The sequence below is a fragment of a genome, unplaced genomic scaffold, assembly GCF_019419815.1.
Source record: "Pyrus x bretschneideri cultivar Hongxiangsu unplaced genomic scaffold, Pyrus_bretschneideri_v1 Contig265, whole genome shotgun sequence".
Taxonomy (NCBI): Eukaryota; Viridiplantae; Streptophyta; class Magnoliopsida; order Rosales; family Rosaceae; genus Pyrus; species Pyrus x bretschneideri.
In genome coordinates this window covers 749,618-762,348 of record NW_025999574.1, presented here as the reverse complement: position 1 = coordinate 762,348, position 12,731 = coordinate 749,618, and the positions used below count along the sequence as shown (strand labels likewise).

At 39.5% G+C, this 12,731-nt stretch overlaps 1 protein-coding gene and 1 pseudogene across 1 annotated transcript; both read right to left on the bottom strand.

Moving 5' to 3' along the window:
• Nucleotides 1–4,846: 4,846 nt before the first annotated feature.
• Nucleotides 4,847–7,433, bottom strand: LOC103945000 (annotated as a pseudogene).
• Nucleotides 7,434–8,435: 1,002 nt separating this feature from the next.
• LOC103944999 (cytochrome P450 98A2) lies at nucleotides 8,436–11,359 on the bottom strand. Its single transcript, XM_009355505.3, has 3 exons — nucleotides 10,796–11,359; nucleotides 9,366–9,763; nucleotides 8,436–9,221 (listed from the first exon to the last, which is right to left on the bottom strand). Exons 1-3 carry the CDS (start codon nucleotides 11,289–11,291, stop codon nucleotides 8,577–8,579), a joined length of 1,539 nt encoding a protein of 512 aa, XP_009353780.2. The 5' UTR covers nucleotides 11,292–11,359; the 3' UTR covers nucleotides 8,436–8,576.
• Between the last annotated feature and the right edge of the window lie 1,372 nt (nucleotides 11,360–12,731).

The following is a 12,731-nucleotide window of genomic DNA, read 5'->3' as shown; positions in this document are numbered from 1 at the left end:
GTTACTTGCTAATTTCCAAGTTAGGCCAATTCTTATTGATCGGGTACTTGAAACTCAGGTAGCTGATCAAGAGACTCAAGCACTAATTCAAGCTCGTGAGCAAGGAAGGAGGCGAGACCTCAGAGTTCGAGATTCGGATGGCATGTTGATGCTAGATGGTAGAATGTTCGTGCCTAAGAGCGTGGAGTTGAAGAAAGAAATTCTCGATGAAGCACATATCTCGGCTTACGCCATGCATCCAGGAGCTACTAAAATGTACCATACCATTCGACCATTTTATTATTGGCCGGGTATGAAAAGGGAGATAGCCGAGTATGTGAGCAGTTGTGCTGTTTGTCAGCAAGTTAAAGCAGAAAGGAAGAAGCCGTTTGGGTTGTTACAGCCGCTTCCAGTTCCCGAGTGGAAGTGGGAGAATATCACCATGGACTTTGTGTACAAGCTCCCACGTACACATAACGGTTTTGATGGCATTTGGGTGATCGTGGATCGACTCACTAAGTCCGCACATTTTATTCCAGTGAGAGAGAAGTATTCTTTGAGCCGTTTAGCGGAGTTGTTCATCTCGAAGGTTGTGAAGTACCACGGTGTCCCTGTGAGTATTGTTTCGGATCGAGATCCACGATTTACATCGAAGTTTTGGGTAGCTTTCCAAGAAGCCTTGGGCACGAGATTACTTTATAGTACGGCGTATCATCCACAGACCGACGGGCAGTCAGAGAGAACTATACAGACCTTGGAGGATATGCTGCGAGCTTCGGTGTTACAATTTGGTGATGCTTGGCACCAGCGATTGGATTTGATGGAATTTGCCTATAATAATAGTTTTCATTCAAGTATTGGCATGGCACCATTTGAGGCTTTGTATGGTAGAGCTTGTCGCACACCGTTGTGTTGGTCAGAAGTCGGAGAAAGGGTCTTAGTAGGTCCGGAGATCGTTGAGGAGACTACCCAGAACGTCCAGGTAATCAAGACTAATTTGAAAGCGGCACAAGACAGACAAAAGAGTTTAGCGGATCGGCATGCTACAGACAGGGTGTACGAAGTCGGAGATTGGGTATTTTTGAAGCTTTCGCCGTGGAGAGGTGTAGTGAGATTTGGTAAGAAAGGCAAATTAAGTCCACGGTACATCGGACCATACATGGTCGTGGAGCGAGTTGGTGAGGTAGCTTACAGGTTGGAGTTACCTCCGGAGCTAGCCAGAGTGCATAACGTTTTCCACGTGTCTATGCTCCGACATTATGTTGCTGATCCATCCCATGTGATACCTCCTCAACCGTTAGAAATTAATCCAGACTTGACGTATGACGAGGAACCGGTGACGATCATCGATTGGAAAGAGAAGGTTCTGCGGAACAAGACGGTGAAATTAGTGAAGGTTTTGTGGAGGAACCATTCCGTTGAGGAAGCGACGTGGGAGACAGAAGATCGGATGAGGGATTTGTATCCTAGATTATTCTTTGGTTACTAGGAGTCGTTTTCGGTTGTTTTGAATTTCGGGACGAAATTCTAATAAGGTGGGTAGGTTGTGACATCCCGTCCCGAAACTATCGAACCGTACGTGCGAAATGACCATTTTACCCCTAGTTTGTTCTATTAGGTTTTTGGTGTTTAGTGTGGTGTGGACAGGTGTGGGGGTCACACACACACACATTCACACTTGCTATCTCTCTCTCCCTCTGACTTTCCTCTCTCTCCCTCCCCCGAGCTCCATTTCTCCTCCTTCCCTTTGAAAACGTACGGACAAACCCACAACCCACACAATCCTAACAGATCGTGGAAACCAGCTACACCATTCAACTCGTAAGGTCGAGGCGAGCTCAACCATACCATTTTCAGGTGAGGAATACTTCGTTTTCACGTCGATTCAACAATGGCCGAATTGAGTACTGTTCATGCAAGTTTTATACATTGAGTTTTTGGACTTTTGAAGCTTGTAGAGGTGTTGGTGAGGTTCCCAGGAGCGTCGGAGTAGCTCGTTGGACGAATTTGGACGTCGGGAAGGCCTGGTTCGAGGTTAGCCGAGCTTGGAGTTTTTGGACAGGTATAATCTCTAGGTTTTAGCCCTTAAAACTTGTTGGGACATGTTCTACTAGTCTAGAGCTTTCTTTTGGTGCAAAAATCTTGAAAAACGGTTGAAAAACGAGCGAGAAAACCTAAGTTGCAGGTTTTCCGGCGACGGCGACGGCGCCGGCGAGGGGGGTTGGCCGGAGAAGACAGAGGAATATTCCGTTAGGGTTAACGGAATATTCCTAACAGAAGCTAACGGCGTCAGTCAGGGTTAACGGAATATTCCAGGGAATATTCCTGACGGCGTCACCTGACGCCGTCAGTGTGCAGGTCACGTGGCCGCGCGTGGCCGCGCGTGGACCCGTGCCTGTGCTGGCGCGTGGGGGCGCGTGACTTGTCCAAAAATTATTTTAAAAATATGGTTGTGATCGTGAGGTTGTGTAGGTCACGTTGGTATATTCATTTGTCCATTTTGAGCAATGTATGAGAAGTTATTTTGAATGGACGGTTATGTGCTCTAAAGTTAACGTTTTTATAGTTAATTCGCATATAGGTGACACGTATCCCGAGGACGAGCGTGCACATTCGAGGCAGGGGGGCTACGACCCTTCTACATACCAGTGAGTGGGCTTTTGTTTTCCGTATATACCTATATACATTTATATTCCCAGAAATTGATTTAAAAAGGGTTATTTGCCTTATGCCATGTACTTTATTATTATTTATCGCTTATGCATCGTTGCATGCATCATTTGTGGCATACATATACATATGCATATGTCATATATATTTATGTGTGGGTGCTGTGGTGGCATAGGTAAGTGCCAGGTAAGCGTTAATTAACGATTGCATTAAATAGTGGTTAGAGATGATTAGAGAGCTCACAACCTGCACCCCCGGTGTTAGTGCTCCCGCCCAGAGTAGGGCACAGTCCTTCACGTGTTGTTCACCTCCCGCACCACACGCTCAGCTTGGATCCAAGTTAGGTGCATAGGCCTGTCGTACAGACCACAGTAGGTGGTTCCGACTCGTAGGTGACCCGCGATTATTCGCACAGCCTTCACGTGATCGTAGCACTAGAGCGTATATACATGTTACACCCAGGCCTGTCGTACAGACCCCTTTAGGTGGTTCCGACTCGTGGGCAGGTTTAGTTATTGAGATTGATATTTGAGCTCTATATACAGTCGTACAGGTCACGTTAGGTGACTCCGGCTGCCAGAGGATTGTGTGATTGATACGACTCACACCTGAGCACTTGCATATCATTGGGAGATTTTGACATAGCATATATTGAGCATGATTGGCATACCCTAGAGCATGTTTGAGCATATCTATACATACGTACATATGTTATTTTTCTGGGAAGTATACAGGTTTTACGGCGAGGGGTTAGATTGTGTTTTACTAAATGGTTTTCAAAGAGCTTTGTTTTTGCCCACTCACACTTTTGTTTTGCGCCCCTCCAGGTTCTAGTAGCTTAGCCGTTGCGGTGGTTTCCCTTGCGAGCTTTTCGGCGTTCTGACAGACACTCCACATTGTAGGGTCGCCTTCGGGCGTACTACTGTTGTTGTTTTATTTGGACTGCTATAGACCTGCTCTGACTTTGTATCGCACTAACTAGCACTTATTCTAGTACTTGAATGCTAGTTTTTAATTATTCGTACTTTTATTTTACTACTCTATTAGCTTCCGCACGTGCACATGGCTACGTCGCCTTTGTGTGATGGCCAGCACGCTCCGATCTCGGTTGGGGTGTGTCATCCAGTACTGTCCACTTTTAACGAAAAATCATATTTTTACCTACTATTCACTACAAATTTATTTGTTATTTTTCATTAAAACTAAAAAAAAATTTGAACTTTTTGTAAGTTTTTTTTTTTTTTTTTTTTTTAGCCATTGGCCACCAGCCTCTCCTCACTGGCCTTTTCAACCGCTTCCCCCCCCGTTCTCCAACGTCATCAATTATGTCGAACTTACTGCCACAATATTTTTCTTCCCTTTTTAGGAAGTTGTTTCAGTGGTCACTCAGTACTACAGTTTGGTGATATTTCTCTTCACTTAAAAGTGAGAGGTTTTAGGTTCAAATCTCGTAGATGACGAATTTGATACCAAATTAGGTTGCCCATTATGTGGCTTAGTCGAACTTCCCCTCTCTCTTTAGTGTAAAATATATCGTTGTACTAAAAAAAGAAACACTTTTGATGATGTAAAAGTGCTTTTAATTATTTTAAAAGCAGGTTTTAATAAAATGGTATTCCGTGTTGACTGCTCGCACTTAAATACATACTATATAATGTAAAAGAATGAAGTTATGTGGGTTTTATTTCTATACACTGCAGGGTTATAATTCACTACTTTGTAATGGAATAATGGATAACCAATTAGCAAATTAACGGGTGCACGCAATTGGAATTTTAAGGATTTTAAGAGAGTTCAAGACATCGATTTTGAGAGAATTTTTATACTAGGTTTTAGAGAAGTTTATAAGACTTCTGTCATGAAGAATTTTTTTACAAGGAGCACTCAGTATGCTAAAAACCAATATATACAATAAGTAAAATTATGTATTCATAGGAGGAAGGAAACGTATTAGTCCCAACTAATAGGGTAGTTTGTCTGTCCCCTTCCATCAAAGTTCAAATTTCTCTCCGTATATATTAGAGTGTTACAAATATATATATATATATATATATATGTGTGTGTGTGTGTGTGTGTGTGTGTGGGGTGTCATATCCTACGAACATATATATATATGTGTGTGTGTGTGTGTGTGTGTATGGGGTGTCATATCCACACACCTTTTTTTTTTTTTACTTTTTACACATCTTTCTAATTTTCGGCCATTGAATCGAATAAATTAAAGAAGATCAAAGAACATAAATTAACAAGGTATATGTGAGAAGTGAAAAGGGATGTGTGGGTACCACATCCCTAAATATATCGAAAGGGATCCGCTCCGGATCCCTTCCTCCTAATCCACTAAATAAGGGGATTCGTGCCGTTAAAATTTGATCCAACGGCTACAAACAATGACCCACTTTAAAAGTTATAATAACTTAGCTATTGGATCAATTTTTAACAGCACGGATTATCTAATTTGGTGGATTAGAAGGAAGAGATTCGGAGAGGATCCTTTCCATATGTATCTATCTTGTAAGGGGTAATAAACCTAACAGCCTAAACTTTTCCGGCGAGCATAAATGCCTTGAAGGTAACATTTCTGACCACGTTAGGCCCTCCCCAAGCTCTTTGAATCTCTTCAATCACCTCTTGTGATAACAAATCCACGCCTTGATCTTTAGCTGTATGGACTGAGGAGGACGACCTTAACATCCTCAACACCCCTTCAAATGACACTTCCTTTGGTATTTCCAGTGCCACAGGCTGCCCTTCAGAACCCAAACCAATGCTCTCAAATGGAAATGGAAGTGTCCTATACCCTTCCCACAAGTACTCCCTCTTCGGGTCCCAAAACGGTTTACTTGCTTCATAAAAACGCTTCAGTACATCCTCGATTTCGGCGTGTGTTATGCAAGCATTGTAGCCCCAAACTGCAATTACACCTCCTGGCTTACGCAAAACGCGCTTGACGAGCGAGTAGAACTTTGGGAGGTCGAACCAGTGCACGGCCTCTGCCACGGTCACTAAGGGCTGGTTTGGTATTGCTGTGCTTTGAAAAAAAGCTGCTTCTGTTGTGCTGTGAAAAAAAGCGGCTGTGAAAAAAAGCCAGCAGAGTGTTTGGTAAACTTTTTTGTGAAAGTGCTTTTGGAAAAAAAAGCAGTATGATAGTGTTTGGTAAACTTTTATGTAAAACAGCTGTGACTGTGTAAAATGACCAAAAAAGGTATAATACTAGATGTGCCATTAATTTAATTTTCTTAACCAATAAAGGTGAATTACTAAATATACTTTATTTGTAAAACAAACATATTTATAAACTTTATCTTAAATATTAATTAGTATGACAAACTACTTCAATTGAAATATTTTAGACTGAATAGTTAGAATTCATTAGTACAATATTGTTAATGTACTTAAAAGTCTAATTAGATACATTCATCAAATTTTATTATTAAATTTAATCAAATACTAATATTTTACCTTTTTTCTTCTTTCTAGAATCATCTTCTTTCAACTTTTTTTTCTTTGTTCGACATCTTCTCTCTATCTAAACCTCTCTTTTTCTCCGCCCACTGTTTACCTCTCTTTTCTCTGTACCTCTGTCTTCTCCCATCTTCCTTTTTTCTTCCGATCCACCTCAAATTACTCTGGTCTCCTTCTTATTTTTTAAAGTTTGAAACTTTGTATTTATTTTGTTTTGCCTCAAAGAAAACGGCATGGAGCGGGTGCTGGAGTGCAGGTAATTGGAGCGAGCTAAAACTTTGTATTTATTTTGGAATTGAGGGCTCGAGGACTTTCTAGGAGAGGGCACAGAAGTGCTTAGGCTTAAAGCTGTGGTGTGGCGTTGGAGAAAGAGGTGCAGCGACGGCGGTTGTGCGGAGAGAAACGAAAAAGAGGAGGAGGAAGAGGTGCAGCGGCGGGAGGGAAGAGGGTTTTTTGTGACAGAGAAAGAGAGAGTGCAGAGTGTAGGATCGGGAGAAGGAGAAAGGAGAAAGGAGGGGGCAGTTTTGGTAAATTGAAAAAATTCATTAATGGGTACTGTAGCTCCGCGTTTTGGAAAAAATAAGCGGCTTCTGGAAGCTGCAAAATGCAGCTTCCACTTTTTGGCTTTTTTTCATGTGAAACTTTGAAATTAAGCTGTTTTGGGATGTTTACCAAACACCAAAATCCTTACCAGCTTTTTTTCATGGTAGCTTTTTTAAAAAGCACCTCAACCCCAAACTGGGGCTAAATCAACTGAGTTTTCGCCCCCTATTAGGTCAACCTACTCATCATCGGACATGGTCATTGGAGTGTGAATGTAACCAACTCGAGGATGTTGGAGTGCACTCTTCAATTGGGACTCACTTATATCAGTTCCTATTACTTGCTCATAATGCTCTCCAAGCTGCACAAAGTAAAAAAAAAAACAGCACAAATTAGTACTCTTATCTTATTTTCTACAATACACCGTTGTATGTGATTCATCGGTGTTTGAATTGAGACTGTCATAATCTAGTCGTCCAATACTCCAGTGCATTTTGGAATTTTCGGAAATTAAGAGGAGTACTAACAGAGAAAGCAGCTTGGCCATTGTCGGTGCCGACATCCCAAGCTAAAGAGTGTTTTGGTGTGAGAGCCGCCAGCATGGAGTACCATTCCTTGGGGTACGTTGGCCTTCCTACCAAGTAATCTTCTGCCTGCTTGTCAAATAAACCTGCCATTTTTCTGAAAATATATGTAAATATTTAGCCTTAATTAAAGAGAGACTAGCTAATGAGGAAGAGTGAAGTTATGGGGGTTTTAATTCATACATGCAGAAATTAAATGTGAATATATTTTCTAGCTATCACTAGCAATAATTTTCAACTTCTTGGACTTCAAATTTTCTCCAGTCCAAGGGCCAAGAAAATATCTATTTAAATTGATGTTGGAAAGCAAAGTCCAATTTGGTTTTTGACTAACTAATGTTAATTTTGTTTGATAACCATTTCCCTTTAAAATGAAAACTGATTTAGTAACTACCTTCAATTTTCAATACTAAAAACCAAAAATAAAAACTAACAAGCTAAAAGTTATTGGACGAGTTTTCAATTTTTCAACTTCAATTTTCGAAAGAAATGAAAACTAAAATAGTTATCAAATCGATCCTAAGGACTGCAGGAAAGCAAAGACAATTCTCCTTTCTCTTTGAATAGTCTAAGGTACGGGTTTATGGCCATTGTACTCTAGTTAATTTTGACTTATCAACACCTGTTGAATTTGACATTAGAGTTACTTATGCAAGTGTTTCTTTTGCAGCACCCTCCCGTTTTATCTCCAGATTTTGCACGACCGATCTCTAAGTTCATAGATTTGATTGTAGCTAGCTTAGAATTCATGCATGATCAAAGATTCATTTTAAGAGCTTCTGTTTATTGATCCGTAATGTTATGTTTGGACGAGAAATTTTTAAAAAGCCCAAAACATTTTAGACTCGATTTTTTAAAATGCTTTAGAAGAGAGTATTTATGGAACTTAGGCTAAATTCTTGGAACTTTAAAGTCCCAAGAATATTCAACTAACAATATTGTTAAATTGTCATGGAATGGCTTCAAACTGTTACAAATACATTGAAGCATAACTTTTCCAGCAAGCATATATAAAACACTTTAGCCATGCACCTTTTTATCTAACAAATTCACACCTTGTTCCCTAGATGGAGTGACCGGAGTTCGGACCATTATCTCAAAATCTTCGAAAACCGTTCAACGACAGCTCCTTCGGAATGTCCAGCGGCAACGGATTCCCCTCGCTTCCACAACCAAGGAAAGGGAAGTGTCTTATTACTATCAAACACATACTGGAACTTTATTGTCCCGAAAGGGAAGAGTTGATTCACAATAGGATCAAGTGCCAAGCAAACTTCAATGTCATCGGAGCCCTAAACGGAGAAAAGACAATAACAATGCGAAAGACACTGAAAATTACATATTCGCCTCCACACGCTTGTACAAGTGTGATGGCAGCCTTGGAGTAGGCACAACTTCTACTGGGGTTGCCATGTAAGTGACCGCACCTGGACTTTCGGACATGTCAACCTCCTCTGGGTTCACGCCTTTGGGCGGAGCCCAACTGAAATGGTGCAACAAATGACCCAACATGGAGGCAACCAAGTTGATACCGAGTTGGGCTCCAGGGCATACTCGCCTGCCAGCTCCAAATGGAAGTAGTCTAAAATCATGGCCTTTGATGTCAAAGTCTTCTTCTAGGAACCTTTCAGGACGAAATTCATTTGGGTTTTTCCACACAGCCGGGTCACGCGCTATAGCCCAAATATTGACATGAACGATCGAACCCTTGGGGACGTCGTAGCCACCAATCTTGACATCGGCATTGGCTCGGTGTGGGAGCAGTAGCGGTGCTGGTGGGTGCAAACGTAGTGCTTCCTTTGCAACACATTGTAGGTAAGGAAGGTTTGAGAAATCGTTTTCGGTCAAAACCCGGTCCACCCCAATAACCTTATCTAGCTCCTCTTGAGCCTTTTGTTGCACCCTTGGGTTCTTAATCAGTTGGGCCATGCCCCATTCAGCTGTAATAGCTGTGGTGTCTGTACCGGCAGCCATCATATCCTGAACAAATCGCTTCATTAGTTTTGAATGTAAGGAAAGTGTGCGCAATGACTATCTCATAGTGCTAATAACAGTTTCATTAACTAATGAAAAAGGAAGCAACAAAGTGAGGAACCATTGATGTATTAATGTATACCAACTTACCCAAAGAAGTCCTATAATAGTGTCCATACTAAGGTCATACTTGTCCTTCAAGGTAAACAATGCATCCACGAAATGGTTCTTGGCAACGCCACCTCTGGAGCGTGCCTGAGTGTGTTCGTCCATGATTTCCTTGGTGAGTTTGTCTCTGTTTGCCTCATGTCGAGCAAACGCCTCTTCGTCAAACGGGCATGCCCAACGCAACCACGAAATGTGCTCAGCCACCGAGAGCGATCCGCTCTTCTTCACTCCATTGGCAATAAGAGCTCTGAATTCTTTGCCTTGCTCATCTGTGATTTCATCTGAGTTGATGAAACGTTTCCCAAATGCTAGCCTTGTTATGTTGTTGAAAGCCACAGTTCCCAAATACTTCCTTACTGTCAAACTTTTTCCTTTGTTTTCTGTAAAATGGTGAGTAAATTGTTAACAACAATCACTTAATTGGTATAATGACGAGCCCGCAAGTGCATTTACCCAAACATATTCTTCTTCTTCTTTCTTTCTTTCATTTTTTTTTTTAAATAATAAGAACTTAAAAAGATAACAAGTTTTGAAAGATCACATTCTGAATAAGTCGGGAGGGCTCTCAAACCAAACTAGACAATTATTAATTGAGATGTCAAAAGTCAAAGTACTCAGAGGCCAAGCTTTGCGAATGAGGATCATTTCCTGATCCTTTTGTGAGAATCCTGCATATCCTTTAATCACATTTGTACATCGTAGTGCAATCGGTTTTTGTCAGATATTATTTATATTCACTTTTAAATAAAAAAACTTACAATGATTTTAATCACGTCCATTCATTGTAAATTGTGCGATCGATTTTTGTTAGGTACTATTTATATTCAATTTTAAATAAAAAACTTACAATGATTTTTTACCGCACGATATCCGATGAACTGACATGATTGGAGGATCCGACGAGAATCCTCTTTCAAGCTTTGCTATACAGTGATCAATGTTATCATTCACTAGTGATCCATTAATACCCCCCCTTCCAAAGCTACCAATCTTCAATGCTATCCAAAGCTACCAATCTCCAATGCTATCAATCTTCCAATAATACCCATCTTTTCTATGTTTTAAAAATGTTTTCGGTAAAATCTTTTGTGTTATGCCAAATTTCCGTCACAGGTGTGGTATGTGTAGTTTTGGCGGCCGATTCAAGAGAACAACTTGTATGATGGGAATATATTATTATCGTAACGTTTTATGCCAATAATATAAGGACATGTGAATAAAAATTAAACACATATTGACATGAGATGCCACGTGTCATACTTATTTCTCCTCCTTAATCAGGGGTTTATCTATTTGTTGGTTGATTTGCAATTTTCTCCAATTTATTTTAGTAAATATTTACTTTTCTTAAGAAGAATATACTTTCAATTAACTATTTCATAAAAAGTTAAAAAGTAAAGAGAAATACCTACCAGGTTTGGTGCAGTGGTTGAAGACGGACTCCACCATAGCAGTGACCTCATCTTCTCTAATGGGTCTCAGATCCTCGAGCCTCTTTGCAGAGAAAAGCTCAAGAGTGCACACCTTCCTCACCTTAACATAGTGGGGCCCATAGTCAGCCCAAATAAGATCCTGGCCGTCCCTGCTGAGCTTTGCGGTTGATCTGTTCCTGTGCCTGTCAGCCAGTTTCTGGTCATTCTCCTTGAGCACTTCCTTTGCAAGCTCTGTGTTGCTCACTACGACGTTCAGTGTGGATCCAATCCACACTGAAATGATGGGTCCGTATTTCTGAGCCCACTCGTTGTAGCAGCGGAACCTCACCGGCGTTATCTGGTAGAGGTTTCCGATGGCGGGCCATGGACGTGGACCTGGCGGGAGCTTGAACCTGAGCCGTTGGTAGAGCTTATATGCAAGGACGATGAAGATGATGATTGATGAAATCGGAAGAAGTAGTCCAGAGAAAGCCATGTGAGAGTGCTAATAGTAAAAAACTCCACTCCCGGAGAGAGAGGGTTACTTGTTGGACTTGAAACGTTGAAGATATATGTACACACTTATCTAGAAAGCCTTTAAGCAAAAGGAATCCTATTTTTCAAAAAAACAAAAAAAAACGTTGAAGATATATATGTACACACTTATCTAGAAAGCCTTTAAGCAAAAGGAATCCTATTTTTCAAAAAAAAAAAATAAAAAAAAATAACCTCCTTATTATTAGATTTGACTTTAATAAAATCATGTGGTTGAGATTCTGTGGCTATATAAAAACGTATATATATTCTTTAATTCCTTATTGGTTTTCAATATTGGATCAAAGTTCTTGAACTATGTAACCTCAATAAATTAGTATTAATGTATGTAATTTTTTAATTTAAAAAAGTTTTGTAATTGCAGTTACCTATATTATAGAATTAAAAACTCATAATTTGTTATTTAAATATTAAAGACAGATTAAACTCTTAAAAATCTTTATCATAATAATCTTCACAATCATCAATACCAGCCTTAAAACCCAGAACCTTGAGGAATAATGTACTACAAAACATTGGGTACATTCTCTTACGAACAATGTACTGTATAACATGGGTACATTCTTCGAATAAACTTCGTATGGACACATACGAGGTTTATTCTAAGACTAAAATAAAAAACATATGGGAAAACTACACATGAACTCATATTATAACATGGATATTATAAAAAACATATGGGGTACATACTAAAAACATAAATATTGTACCCAAAAATTATAACATGGATACACAATATGAATACAAAATTATAGTGTTCACTTATATATGGATACATAATACAAAATATTTTTTTCCCACTTTTAATTTTTTTGGTAGAATAAAAAAATAAACAAAAAGTTTAGGAATTAAATTGTATTGAAAAAGTAATTAATATAGAATGATAATTAGTGGCATGAAATAGAGGAGTTAAACACTCCATTAAATTCTTATTTATAATACATAAAATAATCTAAAATGTTGATGCATAAATAACTCAAGGACTTCAATTAAAAGTTTAAACGACATAAGGTTTCAATCAAGACAATGTCATGACTAGGGATGAGAATCTAAGTTTTTATACAAATATGAACAGAGAGATGATTGGAGTTATATTGCGATGTGGAAGCGTGAATCGAATATGTAGATAGATGGAATTTAATTCTACATTTGTGGGCTACACCTACAAGTCAAGTACCCTTATCAAGACTCCCAAGGATTTGTGGAAGTTCCTCCACAACACAGTCGTTGGTCAATTTACTTGACTCCAAGCTTTATTCTTAATAGAGTAATCATTTGAAAAATTTACAAAATTCAAGAAAATAAAAGAGAAAGACTTCTTGTATACCACAATCATCATTTAATTAACTAGTTTTTCTTAATTATTAGTTTATTAAATAAT

What these genes read in the sequence shown, in the direction of transcription:
- LOC103944999 (XM_009355505.3), bottom strand. Translation starts at nt 11,291, where the DNA reads ATGGCTTTCTCTGGACTACTTCTTCCGATTTCATCAATCATCATCTTC. An exon ending in CAACCACTGCACCAAACCTG is followed by an intron (nt 9,764 to 10,795) that starts GTAGGTATTTCT and finishes ACCATTTTACAG; the next exon opens with AAAACAAAGGAAAAAGTTTG. An exon ending in CTATTATAGGACTTCTTTGG is followed by an intron (nt 9,222 to 9,365) that starts GTAAGTTGGTAT and finishes CGATTTGTTCAG; the next exon opens with GATATGATGGCTGCCGGTAC.